The sequence below is a fragment of the Sus scrofa genome, chromosome 16, assembly GCF_000003025.6.
Source record: "Sus scrofa isolate TJ Tabasco breed Duroc chromosome 16, Sscrofa11.1, whole genome shotgun sequence".
Classification (NCBI taxonomy): Eukaryota; Metazoa; Chordata; class Mammalia; order Artiodactyla; family Suidae; genus Sus; species Sus scrofa.
The window spans coordinates 53,070,071-53,091,749 of record NC_010458.4 but is presented as its reverse complement, the minus strand read 5'-3'; the positions used below and the strand labels follow the sequence as shown (position 1 = coordinate 53,091,749).

General features: G+C 35.1%; 1 protein-coding gene across 3 annotated transcripts in view; it reads left to right on the top strand.

The window, feature by feature from the left end:
* Positions 1-21,679, top strand: part of RANBP17 (RAN binding protein 17) — a 323,866-nt gene that overhangs the window by 68,407 nt on the left and 233,780 nt on the right. For all 3 annotated transcript variants that reach the window (XM_021076681.1, XM_021076682.1, XM_021076680.1), the window contains 2 exons: positions 4,461-4,566; positions 15,783-15,918. In XM_021076681.1, coding sequence (XP_020932340.1) covers positions 4,461-4,566; positions 15,783-15,918 — 242 coding nt within the window. The remainder of the gene's footprint in view (positions 1-4,460; positions 4,567-15,782; positions 15,919-21,679) is intronic.

Genomic DNA, 21,679 nt, shown 5'->3' with positions numbered 1-21,679 from the left:
GGCCTACAGATTCAACCTAATTTCTGTCAAAATCCCAGCAGGCTTCTTTACAAGAATTTGTAAGCCTGATATTTAAATTAATATGGAGGAGTTCCCGTTGTGGTGCCCTGGAAACAAATCTGAGTAGTAACCATGAGGGTGCTGGTTCGATCCCTGACTGAGGGCTTAGTGGGTTAAGGATCCAGCATTGCTGTGAGCTATGGTATAGGTTGCAGACGTGGCTTGGATCCTGCATTGCTGTGGCTGTGGTGTAGGCTGGTAGCTGTAGCTCTGATTCAACCCCTAACCTGGGAGCTTTCATGTGCCAAGGGTGCAGTCCTAAAAAGAAAAAGAAAAAAATGGAAATCCAGGAGACCGAGAATATCCACAATAATCTTGAAAAAAACCAAAACTGCAAAACTCACACTTCCTGATTTCAAAATTTATTTCAAAGCAACAATAATCAAGACAGTGTGATGTTGGCATAAAGGTAGATATTATACCAATGAAATATAATTGAGAATTCAGGTATAAACCCTCCAATTTGTAATCAGTTGATTTTTGACAGGGTTAGGAAGATAATTCAGTAGGAAAGTTGTCAGCAAATGGTGCTAGCACAACTGGATGTCTACATGCAAAAGAATGAAGTTGGACCCCTATACACCATACACAAAAATTAGGTCAGAATGACTCATAGGCTTAAATGTGTGTGTTAAAACCATTAAACTCCTAGAAAAAAATGTAGGAGTAAATCATGACTTCGGGTTGGGCAGTGGTTTCTTAGACATGACACTAAAAGGTGAAATGACAAAAGAAAAATTAGCAATTTGTACCCCCGAGAATTAAAAATGTGGGGGCTTCAAATGTGACATTGTCAAGAAAATGAAACATAACCCACAGAATGGGAGGACATACTTGCTAATCATAACTCTGACAAGGGATTCGTATCTAGAATATATGAAGAACTCTTAATAATAAAACTCTGTAATAAAAGATAAATAACCCAATTTTTAAATGAGCAAAGGATCTGAATAGACATTTCTCCAAAGAAGATATGCAGATGACCAGAAAGCACATGGAAGATGCTTAGCATTGTTAGTTATTAGGGAAAGGCATGTCAGAATGACAACATCCCACTTCGTACCCACTAGGAAAGAATAAAAAAGATAACAAGTGTTGGCAAGGATTTGGAAAAGTTGGGCCTTCATATATTGCTGGTGGGAATGTAAAGTGGTCCAGTTGCTTTAGAAAATAGCTTGGCAGTTCCTCAAAATGTTAAAAATTCAGGTATCAGATGACCCAACATTTCCAATTTTGGGTATACCTGAAGAAATAAAAGCGTATATCCACATTAAAAATGCATACACGAATGTTCATAAAAGCATAATTGATAAAGTCAAAAGGTGGAAACAGCCTAAATGCCCATCAGTTTCTAAATGGATAAACAAAATGTTGGAGTTCCCATTGTGGCGCAGCGGAAACAAATCCAACGAGGAACCATGAGGTTGTGGGTTTGATCCCTGGCCTTGCTCAGTGGGTTAAGGATCTGGCATTGCCATTAGTTGTGGTGTAGGTCACAGATGTGGCTCGGATCTGGCGTTGCTGTGGCTCTGGCGTAGGCCAGCAGCAACAGCTCCAATTAGATCCCTAACCTGGGAACCTCCATATGCCGCAGGTACGGCCCTAAACAGACAAAAGACTAAATAAATAATAAATAAATAAACAAACAAAATGTGATATACCCAAACAATAGAATGTTATTTGACCATGAAAACGAGTGATGGGAGTTCCTGTCGTGGCGCAGTGGTTAACGAATCCGACTAGGAACCATGAGGTTGCGGGTTCGATCCCTGCCCTTGCTCAGTAGGTTAACGATCCGGCGTTGCCATGAGCTGTGGTGTAGGTTGCAGACGCGGCTTGGATCCCGCGTTGCTGTGGCTCTGGCGTAGGCCGGTGGCTACAGCTCCGATTCAACCCCTAGCCTGGGAACCTCCATATGCCGCGGGAGCGGCCCAAGAAATAGCAACAACAACAACAAAAGACAAAAAGACAAAAAAAAAAAAAAAAAAAAAGAAAAAAGAAAACGAGTGATGTACCAATACAAACCATAACCTGGTTGGTCTTTACATATTATGCTAAATGAAAGAAGACAATCACAGAGACCACATATGGTATGATTCCATTCATATGAAATAGAATGGGAAATATCAGAGGAGACATAAAGTAGATCAGTGGTTGCTTAGGGCTGGAGGGAATGACTACAGAGTGGGATTTCTTTTGGGAGAGATGAAGATGTTCTAAAACTAGATCATGGTGGTCGTGGTGGTTGTATGACCCTGTGAATTTATTTTTAAAAAATTATGTACTTTTAAGTGGGTGAATTGTATGGTATGTGAATTATATTTCAGTGAAGTTGTTTAAGTGGCAGGTTCAAGTGATTGGAGGTTCCCCATAGAACAAAGGATTGTTGGAGTCAGAAGATTCATTTTTGTAGATATTGAAATCACTACCAGTTATGATAAAATATTGTTGGAAAGTGTGACAATGAGCCAAAAACTAACATGTTCAGAAAATAAGGAGTCATAACCCGAAGGAGATTAGATAATTGCAATTAGAAAGAGAATTTGGTAGTATAGTTAGGAGACATAAGAGGTAAAGCTGAGTACTTTTATAATGTAGAGAGGGAGAATGTTCTGGAAGTAGAAATGAAGACCATCAAGTCTGTGTTCAAGGCCTAAGTTACAAGAGGTGTGGAAGAGAAATCAGCCACCGTTTGAGAGGGTCCACAGAAGAAGCACGATCATCAGGAGAGAGCATTATGTTGCTCATAAAACACATTAGAACTGCATTTGGTAACTTTATTGATATCTTCAGTTTCCTGCATGGGCCTTTTTTTCACTAATTATACATATCTTGAGTCTATTTTATGAATTCCTTGATGAAAGTGTTCTTATTTCTCCTGCTTAATGTCTTACATTGCTGATATACAAGGCCGCATACTTACTCAATTCTGATTTATTCATGGTTTTGTAACAGATTAAGGGATGTCGGTACTTTACTGGAGTATATTTCTAATATACAGGAAGTTTTGTCACCTCAGTAAGTTTATATTTTTCCAGAAGTTTGAAGAAATTGTTGATTAATAGTAGTGACCGGTTCAATCTACAGGAATACAGGAAGAATGTGTTCTTTTTTTCCATTTATTTACCCCTCCTATGTCTTCTAACAAGCATAGTCTCTTTTATAACTCTTCAATTCAATACCTTGTAAAAAAAACATTTTAGTTTACTTGAAAAGGTTTCTTAATACAGAGACGTAATTTATTTTATTGTTATGAAATAACCCGCTCATCTTTGAAAAGTCAATCTCCAAGATTAGCACAAAATTTCTTTTTATCAAAATAATTGGTTCATTGTTAATTATTCATACAGGGTTTCAAAAATCTTGGAGACTCTGATACATAGATCAATGAATCTAGAGATGTAAAGTAATATGCCTGAACAAAAAGCATTCAATAAATCCAGCATTTCTAAATCAATCAATTTTGGCTGTTCCAAAGTAAGATTTGTGAAAAGCGTAGGTGTTGCCATTAGTTCCACTGTTGTAAAATTATTTAGTCCTTTGCTGCTGTTACCCATGAAGTTAATTTGGTTGTCAAACAATATAATTTGCATAGTGAAAATTTGGGATTTTTAAAAAGTTATGCATAAAAATATAAAAGGAGTAAATTTATTACCATCTGTTATCTTCCAAGCCTGGGCAATATTAAAAATGATCAGACTGGAGTTGCCGTTGTGACTCAAGGGTAATGAACCCGACTAGTATCCATGAGAACCTGGGTTCAATCCCTGGCCCCACTCAGTGGGTTAAGGAGCCGATGTTACTGTGAGCTGGAGTGTAGGTCGCAGGTGTGGCTCGGATCTGGTGTTGCTGTGGCTCTGATGTAGGCTGGCAGCTGCTTCGACCCCTAGCCTGGGAACTTCCATATGCCAAGAGTGTGGCCCTAAAAAAAATTTAAAAATAAAAAAAAAAGATCAGGCAGGTGCTATCATGACATTGACTACTCAGAAAAGATACTGGCTGGCCATTGGATCAGTACTCGTACTTACTAATGGCCCTTGACGTAGACATTACATTTGATGTTTTATCAAATTTATTTTAATCTTAAGTCTTCACAGTAGATCTTATTTTCTCCATTTTGCAAATAAAAACCTAAGACTTAAAGTGGTAAGTAACTTCTACAAGATCACATAGCAAATTGGTAGAACTGGGATTCAAACATAGTTATATGTGGCTCTAAAATGTTGTTTTCACTGTTGCACTACCTTAAAATGCAACTCTTCACTCTCTGTCAAGAACTGAGTTCACGATAGTTTATCAGTTGTTTGGAAGAATAGGTTATTTTGCTAATTTTGGAGTTTTCTAAAAAATAAGCTTTGTTTCTGTCAATACTTCTAAACTTTTTTCCTGTTGTATATTAGGACGTCTTGCCTGGCTGGTATACTTAGTTGGGACAGTTGTTGGAGGAAGATTAACATATACCAGTACAGATGAACATGATGCTATGGATGGAGAATTATCCTGTCGGTAAGTAGCAGCCATATAATTTACAGAAATTTACTAAGTAGTTAGAAATTTAGTTATTCAGCTGGTATTAAGAGCTAAAGCATTTTGTACTTGGACTTTTTGAAGAAGGTATTATTTTCCTTTTTACTGATGAGAAAACCAAGGCTTAGAGGTTAAGGTATTTGTAGGAGTCATATCTCTAATAAGTAGTGTAGTCAAATATATTTGTATGAATAATGAGTGAACTGGATTTCCATATATTTTAATTTATTTTTAATATCTTTGTTTATAGCGAAGTAATAATATATGTTTTTGTTGAAGACTTTAAAAATTCAAATGAAAGGAAAAGTTATGTATTAATTTGGAGATAAGTACTATCATCATTTTAGTAGATCTTTGAATCTTTTTTTTAAATTTTATTGATTTATTTTTTTATTTACTCAATGAATTTATTACATTTGTAGTTATACAATGATCATCGCAATCCAGTTTTATAGAATTTACATTCCACAACCCCAGCACATTCCCCCACCCCCCAAACTGTCTCCTTTGGAGACCATAAGTTTTTCAAAGTCTGTGAGTCAGCATCTGTTCTGCAAAGAACTTTAGTCTGTCCTTTTTTCAGATTCCACGTGTCAGTGAAAGCATTTGATGTTGGTGTCTCATTGTCTGGCTGACTTCACTTAGCATGATAGTTTCTAGGTCCATCCATGTTACTAAAAATGCCGGTATTTCGTTCTTTTTAATGGCTGAGTCATATTCCACTGTGCATATGTACCACATCTTCTTGATCCACTCCTCTGTCGATGGACATTTAGGTTGTTTCCATGTTTTGGCTATTGTGAATAGTGCTGCAATGAACATCGGAGTACATGTGTCTTTGTGAGGCATGGTTTTCTCTGGATAGATGCCCAGGAGTGGGATCGCTGGATCAAATGGTAGTTCTATGTTTAGTTTTCTGAGGTATCTCCATACTGTTTTCCACCGTGGTTGCACCAATTTACATTCCCACCAACAGTGTAATAGGGTTTCTTTTTCTCCACACCCTCTCCAGCACTTATTGTTTGTAGACATTTTGATGATGGCCATTCTGGCTGGTGTAAGGTGGTACCTCAGAGTAGTTTTGATTTGCATTTCTCTAATAATGAGTGATGTTGAACATCTTTTCATATGTTTTTTGGCTTCTGTATGTCTTCTTTGGAGAACTGTCTGTTTAGATCTTCTGCCCATTTTTGGATGGGGTTGTTTGTTTTTTTGGTATGGAGCTGCAGAAGTTGTTTATAAATTTTAGAGATGAATCCCCTGTCCGTTGATTCACTTGCAAAGATTTTCTCCCATTCTGTGGGTTGTCTTTTCGTGTTGTTTAAGGTTTCCTTTGCTATGCAGAAACTTTTCAGTTTGATTAGGTCCCATTTGTTTATTTTTCTTTTTATTGTCAATACCCTAAGAGTTGGATGTGAGAAGATGTTGCTGTCGTTTATGTCAGAGAGTGTTTGGCCTAAGTTTTCCTCTAAGAGTTTGATAGTCTGGTCTTATATCTAGGTCTTTAATCCATTTGGAGTTTATTTTTGTGTATGGTGTTAGGGAGTGCTCTGATTTCATTCTTTTCCATGTGGCTGTCCAGTTTTCCCAGCACCACTTGTTGAACAGGCTGTCTTTTTGCCATTGTATATTCTTGCCTCCTTTGTCATGGATTAGTTGGCTGTAGGTGTGTGGGTTTAATTCTGGACTTTCTATCCTGTTCCACTGATCTATATTTCTGTCTTTGTGCCAGTACCATAGAGTTTTGATGATTGTTGCTTTGTAGTATAGTCTGAAGTCTGGGAGCCTGATTCCTCCAGCTCCATTTTGCTTTTTCAGCATGTCTTTGGCTATTCTGGGTCTTTGGTGCTTCCAAACAAACTTTAAAATATTTTGTTCAAGTTTTGTGAAAAATGTCATTGGTAATTTGATAGGGATTTCATTGAATGTGTATATTGCCGTGGGTAGTATAGTCATTTTGATAATATTAACTCTTCCAATCCAAGAGTCTTTCCATCTGTGTCAAGAATCTTTTTAATGTATATATATATTACATGTGTATTTTTCAACTTTCTTTCAACAGAAATTGTACTATATTATAATATTGTCTTGTAAACCAAAGAGGGAGTGATAATAATAATATCTAATTCATTTTGGGCTGTCATAAGGATTAAATGAGTTAATAATTTTAACGTGCTTAGGACAATGCCTGGCATATAGTAAGCACTGGATTACCAAAAAAAAAAAAAAACCAGAAACAAAAACAAAAAACCGGAGTTCCTGTCATGGCGCAGTGGTTAACGAATCCGACTAGGAACCATGAGGTTGCGGGTTCGGTCCCTGCCCTTGCTCAGTGGGTTAACGATCCGGCATTGCCATGAGCTGTGGTGTAGGTTGCAGACGCGGCTCGGATCCAGCATTGCTGTGGCTCTGGCGTAGGCTGGTGGCTGCAGCTCCGATTCAACCCCTAGCCTGGGAACCTCCATATGCTGCGGGAGCAGCCCAAGAAATAGCAAAAAAAGACAAAACAAACAAACAAACCAAAAAACCAAAAAACCAAACGAACATCCCCAAACACTTCTTTTTTTAAAAAAATCAAACAATATTGTGAACATCTTTACCTAGATATGGAGTATTCTAAGCTGCACTATAATTTAAATAAATCTTTGTTTCTGGAATTTTAGATTGTTACTCAAATTTTCTCAAATATAAAGGTGAATATTCTTTTAACTATTTCTTTATGTAGATCAAAGTAATTTTATAAAAGTCCTAAGAGCACAATAACTGGTTAAATAGTATATAGTATTATGGAGGCTTTCAATGCACATTACCAAATGGCCTTCTGGAAAAGTTGTAGAAGTTTATCTATCCTCAGAATGAAAAGGCTGTGAGAGGCTATCATTTTTTTTCTACAGTTGAACACTAGGTAGTAGGATTCTTTTATTTACCAGTTTAGAGGTAAGGAACGTCTCATTTTAGTTTGTATTTCATTTATGAATTGTGTCAAACATTCTTTTCCATTCCTTTCTTTGTCATTTTAATTTTCTCTGTGATTTTTGTATTATATACAGATTGTATCATTCACCTGGTTTTCTTTTACCATCATCTTTCCTGTTTTTTCCATAAGAACTCAGTATATATCTAAGATTGTAATATTTTGCTATTTCTTTTGAATGTGTTTTCTCTATATGTTTAATTTGTTTTAGAAATTTCTTTTTTACCAGCTTTAAATATTTATGTATTCAGATCTGTGAATTTTTTCTTTCACATTTTTTTCAGTGTTCATATTTGAGAAAGTTATTCCACACCTAGACAAAACATATTCACCTATATCTGCTCCTTGTTCTTTTATGGTTTGGCTTTTTATATTTTTTAATGTACCTGACTTTATTTTGTTTTATAGACTTTTGGAACATTTCCAAGGTGTTAACCATTTAATGTCTACCCCACCCTCTGCTGATTTGAAATGCCACTTATATTTTTCATAAAATTCTTGTGTCTTTTTCTAGGCCTTTCATTCCTCTCCACTGATCTTGGAAGTTTATTATTTAGTACACCACTGTCACCCTACTAAAGTCCTTAGTGTGATGTTCTTAAATATGTTCTTAAATCTTTAATACATCTGTTGCCATTTTTAATAGAAATTTCTCTCTCATTCCATACACTTTTCAACCTTTAAACAGTTTCAAATGTAATTTGAATCTGAGTAGAACATAAATATTTTTAAATTTTCTAATATTTATTATTTCCAATAAAACTACTTTAAAATATGACTGGGTACATTCTTAAAATCCTTTTAATTTTTTTTTTCTTTTTTGTCTTTTGCCCTTTTAGGGCTGCACCCACAGCATATGGAGGTTCCCAGGCTAGGGGTCTAATTGGAGCTGTTGCTGATGGCCTACACCAGAGCCACAGCAACACAAGATCCAAGCTGCATCTGTGACCTACACCACAGCTCACAGCAATGCCAGATCCTTAACCCACTGATCAAGGCCAGGTATCGAACCCGCATCCTCATGGTTCCTAATTGGATTAGTTTTTGCTGTGCCACAATGGGAACTCCCCATCAAAATGCTTTAATTTTAAACCAAGTGAATAACTTTTCTCTGTATCATCTTTTAACATAACATTACATATTTAGTAATGTGTGAATAAAGTATAAATTTTTCTGTAGTTTGAATTTTTAAAGTTTGCACTGGCAGGTAGAGAAATATCCACTGGCACTATTTTTCCTGAAAAATGTATATAATTGGAGATAAACAAAAGCAGTGTGCATTTACCATGTGAAAAAATTTAATTTTTTTCCTTAAGCAGCAAACATATTTGGGTGTAAATAAGATTTGTTCTGCGTTTTTGCCTGTATTCCCTAGAAAACAAAGCCTTAGGTAAAGTTTATGGGCTAAGATTTTGGGGAGAGGGGTGTGGTAAAGAATACACTTTCGGGGAGGGAAGAATGAAGGAAAGGTGAGAGAATGAGAGAAAACAAGTAGAGTTAATCCTCAGTATTTGCAGGTTCCATTTTTGCGAATTTATATACTTGCTAAAGTTTGTTAGCCCCCAAACCATTAACATGCTGCTGTAGTCATTCTTGGTTGTGTGCGTGGTGGTGGAAAATTTGAGTTGCCCAGTGCACACTTTCCCATCTGAGGTTGAATAGATGCTCTGTCTTCTTGATCTGCTCTCACACAGTAAATGTGTCCTTTTTGCTATCAGTTGAGTGCCGTATTTTTGACGTTTTTGTGCTTTTTTGTTGGTGGTTTTGCTGTTTAAGATGTCCCTCCAGCATAGTGCTGAAGCGTGGTCTAGGGCTCCCAAGCACCAGAAGGATGTAATGTGCCTTACAGAGCAAATGCTCATGTTAGGTAAGCTTTCTTCAGGCACAAGTTGTAGTGCTCTTGGTTATGAGTTTGATATTAATGAATCATCAACAATATATATTAAATAAGGTGTCTTTAAACACACACATAAAACTGGTGTGTTGATTAGTTGATGAAAGTATTGTGACCAACGTCCTCAGGAACCTATTCCTGTATTTCCTCCAGGAGAAGTGGTTTAGTGTTTGCTACTTGAGTTTTTCACAGCAGTTTTATAGAACATAACTACTACAAATGAGGGTCATTACACATCTGGTCGCTCACTTTTACAGTTTTCCCCCAGAGACCACATGGAACCACTGTGTTTCAAAACAGTCCTAAAGACAAGCAGTTTACCTCCTCACTTATTTCTGGGTCCCATTTCTTTGTGGTCGAAACCTACCCCTGGAGTGTTTAACATTTCCCTACTTCTTAGTTGTGTTCCCTGACCTCTTTGAGAAGCTGCTGAAGAAGCCAGAGCTTCTGTTGTCCTGTTGCTGGGACGTGGGGGCTGGCTGGAGCTGTGGTAGGCCTTTCCTTTTCCCCCGAGGGAGGATTCAGCAGTGTAGGAACTGGGTCAGTCTTTATCGGGACTACAAGACAAATGGTTGGCTGAGCCCAGAGTGGGCTGAGAGGTGGTGGTGGGATTGGTGGGTATTTAAACAAGGCCGAGCAGATTCGAGGTGGGGTATGTACTGGGACTAACATATTTTGTCAGAAAAAACATAAATAGGTGTTTTAACATACTGAGATTTTAAAATAAGAATGACGTTTTATGTAAAAATGTAAAATATCAATTTCATGTGAAGAAATTCCAAGTAACGAGAACTGTGATGCTGTTGTTGCCTTCTGTGTGTGATGACCTTTTTCACTCCTGGGAGAACACTGCTGAATTAGAACATTGAGAAACTCTTGCCAAAAAATCTATGTGTAATTTTATCCAGAAAAGGCTGCTATTCATAAAAGCTTTCAATACTGTGATAATTATTATTGAAACATATTACTTCAACATATTTAACCATGCCTAACATTTAAACGTAGCAAATAAATGTATTTGTGCTCAGGCCACACAATTCTAATTAAGTAAAGATAATTTTGTAATCATCTCAGTTTCATTCATCATGACCAGACTCCTCTTCCTCTGGAGAGATTTCCCAGGGATTTTGTCTAATCCTGTATCCTGTCAATTTGCTAGTGCAGATCTTCTCTAATGGCTAGTGGGTGGCTGCTTCTTTTAGGCTTGTTCCTCTCGGGCCGCCCTCTGCTTCTCCCGTGTGGCTCTCACCTCTTTATCTCCCAGTCACCCCCTCATTATTCCTTGAAGACCTTGGCAGCTAGCTCGGAGTTTTACTCTCAGTCCCAAACCTTGCTGTGGTAGAGATGACCTCAACCTTTATCCCATCAGAGAGTGTTGCTTTCTCTTCTCTACTCAGCAACATCCAGTGGCTTCCTGTCACACATGAGACAAATTACAACTTCTTGCCATGGCCCAAAGCCTACTGTACTACTTCTCTGACCTTATTTCCTGTCCTTTTTTATTCAACTCAACTACATCCACGGGCCTCCTTGCTACTCTTTGAGTATTACGGCTACATTTTCGCCTTAGAGCCCTTGCGCTTCTCTTCTGCTAGGAGTGCTTTCTCCTCGATGTTCGTGCGGTTCTCCGTCACTTCAGTCAGGTCTGTACCCAGATGTCTCTGCCTCTTTTGACCTCTGTATCCAAAATAACATCCCCATCCTACTTTACTTTTCTTCATAGTACTTGTTACCTCTTGATGTTTGTTTATTCCACTAACTTAGGGAAGGAATATACTTTATTTCCTTTGTTCACTGCTGTATTTTTTATCTCTTCTGCTGGGCAAAATCTAAACTCCGAAAGAATCCAGAATTTTCTCGTAATTTGTTGAGTGATAAAAGAAATTGCACACATCTGTAGATAGGTACCCTTGCCAACTAAGATATCACTCAGTGATATTGCTCAGTGATTCTATGTTGTTTTAAAATTATTGTCGTCTGACTTCCAAACATGTATTGAACTGTTTGACTTGCATCTTCTGTCCCACAGGTACCTCTAATTCAATGACTACAATTAAACTCGTCTTTTCTATCTACTCCTAACCCTGATTCTCTTCACGTATTTCCTCACTGTCCACTCAGCTGCCTAAGCCTGAATCTTGGGAGTTCTCCTTAACTTTTTCTTTTTTCTCCCCCCAGCATCCGTATAGTCATGAAATCCTGTCAGTTCTACCTTCTACTTATCCCAATTAGTCCAGTTATTTCTGTCATCCCCGTTGTCATCCTCTCATCATTTACCTGGATTCATGCAGTTTTAAATGGACATCTTGTTTCCTCGCTGGCTTTCTAAAATATAGATCTGATTTTATCTGTGCTCTCCTTAAGCTCTGCAATGACTTTCATTGCGCTTGGGATTAAAGGCAGCATGGCTTATCAGGCTCTTCATGATCTGGGTCCTTCCTGTCTCATTAGCCTCATCCCCTGCCACAGACTGCTTCATACCCATATTGAATTTTTTTCAGCTTTTAAATGAGCCATGCTTTTTCTTCTGTGCCTAAAGAGCTACACATGCGTTCTCCTTTCTCTCAACACACTCTTTGCTCTGTTCCATCCTAGAATATTAGGAATTCTAATTTCTTTGTTATATTTATTATAGCAATTGTCATTCCTTATTCTAAGTGCTTGTTTTATTGTCTTTCTCTGCATAGGCTATAGATTTCTAGATGACTAAGAATATATATGTTTTGCTCACTGTTGTATTCTGAACTCCTAACACATACCTGCCACATAATAGGTTCTCAAATATTTGTTGACTGAATGAATAGTTATGTAATTGGATATTCAGGGAAATATAAAATAGCTGACTGTCCAGAATTCATTTCTTTGCATTTGAAATGGTGTGCTTATATCATACTTGGATCAAAATTATTTAATTGTGTATTTATCCTTTTATTCCCTCTATGCCCCAAAGATAATTTAAGATAAAGGTAAAATGTAAATGTAGGACAGTAAATTGAGACCAGAAGTGAATATTGTATATAAAATACAAGCTTTGGTCTTAAGCATTTGTTGGAGGTGGCCACAAATTTTTGAAAGGCACTGCAATAGAAACTGTTTGTCCTGTATCTTTCTTTTTGTTTTCTGAAGTAATAGAATACTTGAAATGTTTTGCTTGGCATTGGCCACCTGAATAAAGGCTAGGTTTACTAGACTCTCTTGCAGCTAGGTATGGTTCAGTGATTATGTTCTGGGCAATAGAGTGTAAGTGAATATGGTATGCATAACATTTATACACATGGGTGGAGCTGAAGAAGTCATCTTAGACCAAAAAGTGATTGGGTGAATGGAGGCAGGTATAACAACAAAACAGAAGAAACCTGAGTTTCTGATATACCATGGAGCACCAACTAGTCCTAGAGCATTGCCTTGGAATTTTGCTTGAGAGAGAAATAAATATATTAGAATATAATGTACATATTTATATGTAAATAATGTATATATATATTTAAACACATTAGAAATAGATGTGTTATTTCAGCAAATGTAATTTTGGCTTTCAAGCACTTGTATCTGAACTTCTTATACAACTATCAAAGCTGGTTTGGCAAATGGATCATGTACCTTTCTGGGAAATCTTTCTTTTTCTACTGGGGATGTCATTGCCTTTTCACCACCCCACTTGTAAAGCCACCCCAGCAAACTTGTCTTTTGGTTTTATGTCTTCTTCAGATTTGTGGGATGTATACTATAAAAAGGATATAAAAGTAAACAAGCAATTGCATAGAATCAACAAAGAACTAGAATAGGACAGGGGTGGGTCTACTCAATAAAGAATTTAAAAGTAAGATATGCTTTAAGTTACTTGAAAAATCACTTGGATCCAGGGATAAAGTTTAGTGTGTGTGTTTAACTGAAAATTGCTTCAGCAGTCTGTGCATTCACCAACACACAGACTTTAAAAGTCAGCTTTGTCCCTACTCAGAATTAGAGGAAAAAAACACATCTTCTTAGGTAAAACAAACAAACAAACAAACCTGGTTATTAATCTGATTCTTAAATTTGATCTTTATTAAGTTTTCCTTCATGAATTTTAATGATATTTAGTAAGTAAAAGTTGTCCAAATAGTATTTCATAACACTTCAGCAATAAGACCAAGTTTTTTAAAGTTAATTTGCTGTAACCTAGACATTTTGGCCCTAGAACTCTTTGCAGTTAGGGAAGAGGACAGCAGTTGTTTTTCACTGAAATGTAACTTTATATTCAAAATGAGATCATTAAAATTTGACATGGCCTTAATATTATGTAATGTTTTGAAAGATTAGGTAAAAAGTAATTGGGCAAGACATATTTTGTGAGACCAATCAGTGGAATAAAATAAAAGATTCAGTAAGTGATATAAATGCATAAACAGACCTAGTATATATGATAAAGGATAATTCAAAATGGTGAGCAAAAGATAAACTATACAAGAAAGAAGTGATATTGAAGCAGCTGGGTAGACCTCTGGGAAAAAAATGTTGATCCATATCTCACAAGATATGGTCAAGATTAAGTTTAAATATATCCTAGAGGTAGATGTAAAAAGATGAAACATAAAAACACCTCAGATTCAGGTAAGACTTCATTATTACACAAAAATCCACAAGCAAAAAAATTGATAGATTTTCTGAATAAGAATAAGAAGAAAAAATTATGCATGGTATTAAAAAGTTATAATCAACATCAAGAGACCAGTGAAAAAATGGGGGAAGATATTTACATCTCAATCAAAGGCAAAGGGCTCAGTTTTCTAATATATAAAGATTTTGTAGAAATTAGCAATAAAAACACAATAGAAAAAATCAACAAAGGATATGGGCAAAAAGGTCACACAAAAAGACATAATGTATGCTTTAGAAACATGGAGAAAATTTGACTTCATGAGAGAAATCAAATTAAAACTTCACTAAGATGCCATTTTTCAGATTCCGGTAGATTCTAAAGTTTAATACACCCTGAATTATCTGTATGTATATAGACTCTCTCATATACTGATGATAGGACTATAAATTATTTTGATTTCTTTGGAAGGCAATTTGGTAATAACTGTCAAAATTATAAAATTAATATTTTTAAGCTAGTAATTTGACTTTTTGAAGTATATTTGAAGTATATATATTGTAACTGTACATGTGTGAAATGATGTGTTCCAGATTGTTAATTGCAACATTTTTGTAATAGCAAAAAATTGTAAATAACCTTAGTGTCCATCGATAGGGGAAGGCTTGAAAATAATATGGTACATTCATATAATGGGATGTTAAACAGCTGCAAAAAGAATAAGGAAACTGTATCTGACATGAAAAGATCTGTAAAATATATTATTAATGAAAACAGCCACGTTTAACAGTATAACTATAGAATGCTCCATATGTGTAAAGGAGTTGGGAAGAGAATATATATTTACCTATACATACATTAAAAAAATCTCAGAAAAGACACAGACTATAACTGTGTGTGTGTGTTTATGTTCTTGTGAGCATAAATGGAAGGGAGTGGCTAGAGCTAAACATAGCTGCTGCCTTCCTGCAATTAGAAAAGGAGAAAAAGGTGCCATTTCCTCCAGAACTTCCTCTGTCTCTGAAAATGATTGTTATGGCTATTTTGTTAGCACCAGTCACTTGGCAGCCATTCACTGGAAAATTTTAATGAAAACAGCTAAATAATAGGATTTGGGGCAGAAAACTCTATACTAAGCTTTTCTATTAAGCTGTTTCTCTAGGAAATTTAACCTTTAGTTCATTTATGATTTTTGATAGCAATAGTTGCATATTTGTATTAAAAATAGTTGATTTGGTTATGATCATCTTGTAATTGGTTCCAGGTAAGATTTTATTACTCATTAAGAAAGTGATAATAGCTTGATGAGTGTTACTCTTGATTTTTTTGTGACCCTGAAGTATATAGTTACATGAAAATATGTTGAAATAAAAGAGTAAAATACACATTCAATATCATTCTTCCTTTACTAAATTATTTTATATATACATAAGTATATAAGGTAGTATCTATGTTTATATTGTATTTATAATTGTAGATTTTTATGTATATGTTATATATTTATATATATACTCCATAAGTATTTACATATAAATATTTAGTAAAATAATAAATGTGAGTTCAGAAGGGATTAGATCAAATTGTAGTACCTCTTAGTAGGTTCTCAAATGATTTTTAAAATATTTTCTTTATAAACGTTTGTGTTTTCAACTTTTCTTAGTGATTATGTATTATATAAAATTGATGGTAAATGTTTTAATGTTTCTCTAAGAATTTTTACTGAAGCTTTTTTTTCCCTTCATGAAAAGAGTTTTTCAGCTTATATCTTTAATGGATACCGGATTGCCTCAGTGTTCTAATGAGAAAATAGAACTTGCAATTCTGTGGTTCTTGGATCAGTTTCGTAAAACATATGTTGGTGATCAACTTCAAAGAACCTCAAAGGTAGGTTTTTACTAGAGATTGAAACTAATGATATTGAAGATGAAGGAAGATGTTCAGCTTTAAGCTGAAGGACATATTTGAGCCATTTCTACATAAGAAGTTTAATTGAACAATTGAAATAAATTGATTAATTGGTATCAAAGGCAATATGAGACTGCTTGTTTTATGCCTAGATTTACCATAGTCTTCAAAGATTGATTGACAGAGTTGGTGAATATTTTTAATGTGGCCAGTCATTATATAGTTAAGATTATTTTAAACACCTAAACAGATTTTGCCTTATTATATTGTATTTCAAGGTTTAAAACATCAGGCTTACTCTTTTAGGAGGGTTTTTTTTTTTTAATATTTATGTGGTTTCCAATGTATTTTCTACTTATTCCTCAGCATTTTTACGTGATAAAAGATGAAGACAAGAAGAGTTAGACATGCCTATGAGAGGCCACAGTTAACTCACCTAAAGAAGGGAACACTTGTGCTATGGTAGTTAAAAGTTTAGCATCAGCAAGTTTAGATGAATTGATCTTAAAGCATTAAGGTATTATTGAGGGCATTTATATGAACCCTAACCAGATATTTAGTAGAATTTGTGACACTGAGTAAGATCTGTGAGGGTTTTTTTCTGTTTGTTTTTCTTCCTGGAATAATAACTCTCCAAAACCTTCTCTGTAGGAAGTCCTAAAGATATTCTTATCTCCTTTGGATTTATAGTTTGTATTAGTAATATTGAAGCATTTCTTATTTGAAAATTTTAGAATAAACTTTTAATATTGAACTGAGCTTTTTTTCCTCCTGGGAAATTTAGCTTAACCTTCAGTTCATTTATGATCTTCTGTTAATAGTAGTTGTCTGTAGTATGAAAAGTATTTGATTTCGTTAACATCTTCCTTTAATATAGTTCAGGCAAAGTTTTTTTTTTTTTTTGCTTTTTAAGAAATTGATGGAGCTTGATGCTTTCTTTATGAAATAATATTGTGATATTTTCTTTCCACTGAAAATTTTTTTCATTCAAGATTAATATCAATACAGTTTTCATAGAATTAAGCTGATGTTGAATGAGACCACTAGGGAGAAAAAGGAGTCGCTAGATATAAACGTTTTGGGTTGACAGTAAGACAAATTAGAATAAGACGAAAATTACATGGCATGAAATTTATATAGGATACACATCTTTTAAAATCCCAGTTGTGTTACTTCACAGTTGAGTGTAAATTGAATTATGATAAATTGACTTGTTTTAAATGTACCCAGGGAGTTTGTTGTTTTGCTTTTGCAAAGATGAGTATTCTTGAAACATTACTTATTTAATATCCATTTGGTCTGGGTCTTAAATCAGAACAGTTTAATATGAAATGGAAAAGCCTTCAAATTATTGTGTTTAAAGACTTGAAAAAGAAATAGTAAAATGAAAACAATTGTTGTAGGGCAATGGGATTTTAGAATTTTTTTCCCCAATGATCCTTGTTATGTATATGACTTTTAATATAAGGTAATAATATATCAGGTGAAAAGGGTGAATTATAAAAGATCAGTTTTTCTTTTTTGAAATTGCTTGCATATTAGGAAAACAATGAACACATCATCAGACCAGTGTTGATTCTTCTATTTTAATTTTACTCTAACACTTTTGATGTATGTGTCTTACCTGTTTTCAAAGAGAATAAGGTGATTTTATTTCTAAGGCATTCCTACTTCATAACACTAAAATGAAACCAAAGCTTTCCACTTTTCTTTTTTTCTTTCTTTTTTGGCTTATCTGCTTTCGTAGCTTTTTTGGAGGTTCTGAATGTGTGTCCTGGCACTTTTCTGTGATGTATAGAAATATGTCCTCTGAGTGTGAACTCCTCACATTCTCCTTAGGTCTCCTAACAAACCTGTAAACCTTGGTATTATTGTTCCCATTTTACAAATGAAAGAACAGACTAAGGTGTTTAGAAGTTCTGCTATACTATTCTTCTTTCAAACAACTAAGGAAGACTAAATGGAAAATGTTTTTTGCTGAAAGTGTTGTTGCATTCCAGATTGTGGCAATAAAAGGTGGGGGAGCATCAGTAGGCAAATAATGTTTAGTGTGTACCAGGAACTTAGTCATTGTCATTTAATTGGATTTTACAGAGTATGATATAAAGTTTTTTCCAGTCTCTTTCTATGTATGTCATCAGTTTCATGCTTCAGTACTCCATACTTGTATTGCATACTTCAGGTATACTAAACTTTTTTCAGCTCCTTTAAACTGTCTACATTCTCTGTCAGTTCTGGACTTTTGTGAAATGATGTTTCTTCTGCCTAGGACACTATTTTTTTTAAATCCAGCTTCCACCTCCCTGCCTTACTTGGCTAACTCCTCTTATCTTTCACACCAGATACCCTATCCTTTAGGATGCTCTTCTTTTTTTTTTTTTTTCTTTTGTCTTTTTTGTTGTTGTTGTTGTTGTTATTGTTGCTATTTCTTGGGCCGCTCCCGCAGCATATGGAGGTTCCCAGGCTAGGGGTCAAATCGGAGCTGTAGCCACCGGCCTACGCCAGAGCCATAGCAACGCGGGATCCGAGCCGCGTCTGCAACCTACACCACAGCTCACAGCAACGCCGGATCCTTAACCCACTGAGCAAGGGCAGGGATCGAACCCGCAACCTCATGGTTCCTAGTCGGATTTGTTAACCACTGCGCCACGACAGGAACTCCAGGATGCTCTTCTTAACTTAAATTCTGGGGGAGTTCCTCTTCTCTGTCCTCTGCTTTAACATTATTATACTGCGCTATAATTATTTGTCAGCAAAACACATATAGACTGTAATTTGGGTTAGGACTGTTTCTGTCTCCTTTATTGTTATCATTTCCACATGCTTGCATATTGCTTGTGTTGTACTTGATAATGGTTAAATGTATATATATTTAGTAGAATTTCATAGGAATTCTAGATCGCATGTATAATACTAGATCTCATGTATAATATTTTCAGGTAATAAAGGGAATATTCTTGAGTTGGAAAATGATGCCGACTTTAATAAGTTGTTTGGCAACTTTAAATAAGGTATACCATTAATAAGCATCTTAAAAATTTTATAAAAGCCTGCATATGCAAAACAATATAATTTGTAGAAATAAAGGCTTCAGGAACCAAGGTAGGAATCATTGAATTGTCCTAAGTGATGTATATAGAAGTATGCCCTAAATGTGAGACAGAGAAATCATAAATAGTAGTTATAGGCATTAATTGAGCAATTAGTCTGTGCCAAAGATTTTGCTCAGCACTTGACAGGCATCTAATTTCATCTCATGGAAACTCCATGGAAATAGTTATCTTTATTAACTCTCCCATCTCTTTTAACAGATAGGGAGATTGAGGCTTGAGATGGTTAATGAATGTGATTAAGTGGTTGAATCTGGATTTGAACCCAGGACACCTGATAGAGCCTGGGCTGCTAACTACTTTGCTGTATTGCCTACTGTTGGATCTTTGTTGGAATATTGAATGGGCTCTTCAAACTCAAGAGGTTCTAAAAAGAAACGGGACTGTCTTCTAAAACTCTTTCTACCTACTTTTCTGAGAATGGTTTTGAACCCCAAATTTCCACCTCATTCTTAATTCTTATATCTGACCTAACACCCAATCTTGCTGATTTTATTTTCTAAATATCTCTCAGGCTCCTTCCTTTTCATCCTCATTGTTACTGCTTTCATATCATGTTAGATTTCAAAAGTCTTCTGCTTGTACTCTTTGTTTCCATTTTTCCTTCTTCCCACACAGTCCATTTTCCTTACTGCCACCAGAGTAATCTTCTCTTCAGTAGAAAACCAGGGAGAATAGTGCAATGAACATTTATATCTGCCTCCTACAGCTTTGTCAAATCAGAATGCTTTGCCCTCTTTGCTTCGGGCCTGTATATTTTAAACACTAAAAACATACTGCCTTGATTTTGTTCTTCTCACTTCTTGCCCAAAAGTAACCACTATCCTAAGTTTAATGTTATTTTCATGCATGATTTTGTTCTTTCCCTCATTTCTGTATATTTACAAATAAAACATAGCACTATTAACTTTATAGAAAATTATTATGCAGGAACTTGTCTTTTTTCATCAGTATTGTTTTTGAGATTTATCCATGATAATACATATAGTTCTAATTAACTTATTTTAACTACTGCATGTTATTATAGTATATTTTTGTGCAATTACATATTCTTTTTTCTTTAATGTATGTTGAACATTTACAATTTTAAAGTTTACAAAAATACTGCAGTACATATTCTAATACCTATTTCCTCATGCATATGTGTGAGTTTCTTGAAGGAATATAGTTGCTAGGTTGTGGAATGTTCATATCTTCAGCTTTACAAGGTATTATCAAGTTGCCCTTCTTAGTATTATAATAGTTTATTCTTCCTCCTCCAGCACAGCAGGTATGTGTTGCTGTATATTGTCATAATATTTACTTTTGTCAGATTTTGAAGTTTACCATTCCTCAGGAAACACATTTCTCCCTGTGCCATTTCTCTGCTTAAAATAATTATTGATTCCCTATTATTCACAAAATAAATTTCTTCTTATGGTCTTTGCCTACTTCTGCAGCTTTTTCTTGTGACACTGCATTCTCCTCCGTGACGTGTTGTATATGTACTGCTGTGTATTTCCCACTTGTGTATTTCTACTCATTATCCAGTGAATATTAATAAGTAACTAGTGTGTGTCAGGCAGAAAGGATGGTCCATCTTCCCAGTAAATTTAGTAATTAAAGAGGAAGATGGTAAATAAAAAAAAAAAATTAGACGCTTGGCACACTTCTATATTGAAACAGTATGTAAATAAGGAAAAGACAGACTGTTAAATGTACTGGAACATTTGGTTATAGCAATCTAAAAGTTTGTATTATTTACAGCATACAAAAATCATACAAAAATCAAATCCAAGTAAGTTAGAGGATTCTTAGTGTGAAAAGTAGGAGATAAAGATTTAGAGACAGGGAAGGATTTTTCTAAGTTTAAAAAGCCCAAACTATGACACAAAGGTTGATAAATTCTACATTTTAAAAGTAAAATCTTCTGTGGATCAAAAAGATGCCATTTTCAAAGTAAGAAGACAATCTGTAGACAGGTTGTAAGATATTTGTAATACACGCAATGCAAAGAGAATATTCAGTTATATAAACATTCTCTATGAATCAGTGAAAGAAAAACAACTCAGTAGAAAAATAGGCAAAAGATGTGAATAAACAATTCACAGTAGAGGAAATCAGAGTTGCCAATAAATATAAAAAAAATGTTCATCCTTTCCTGAACTCAGGGAAATGCAAATTAAAGCTGTAATGAGATTACCATGTGACACCTATTAGCTGGAGACAATTATAAAGTCTGACAAGTATAAGTGTACATACGATGAAATAATTCATAATATATTCTCCAACCCACAATGGAATGAGTAGAATTCAAAGAACCAAAGAAATTTGGGAAACTCACGGGCATGTGGAAATTAAGTAATACACTTCTAAATAACCAATGAGTCAAAGAAGAAATAAGAAGGGAAATTGGGAAATGCTTCCTTATGAAAGAAAAAGAAGACACAACATACCCAAACTCGTAAGATTCAGCTAAAGCAGTACTTAGTGGTAAGTTTATAACTGTAAACACCTTCATTAAAAGAAGAAGAAACATAACTTTAATAGTCGAACTTCTACCTCAACACACTGGAAAAATAGGAAAAAACTAATCCTAAAGCAAGCAGAAGGAAGAATGTGCTAAGGTTAAAATTAATGAAATAGAAACT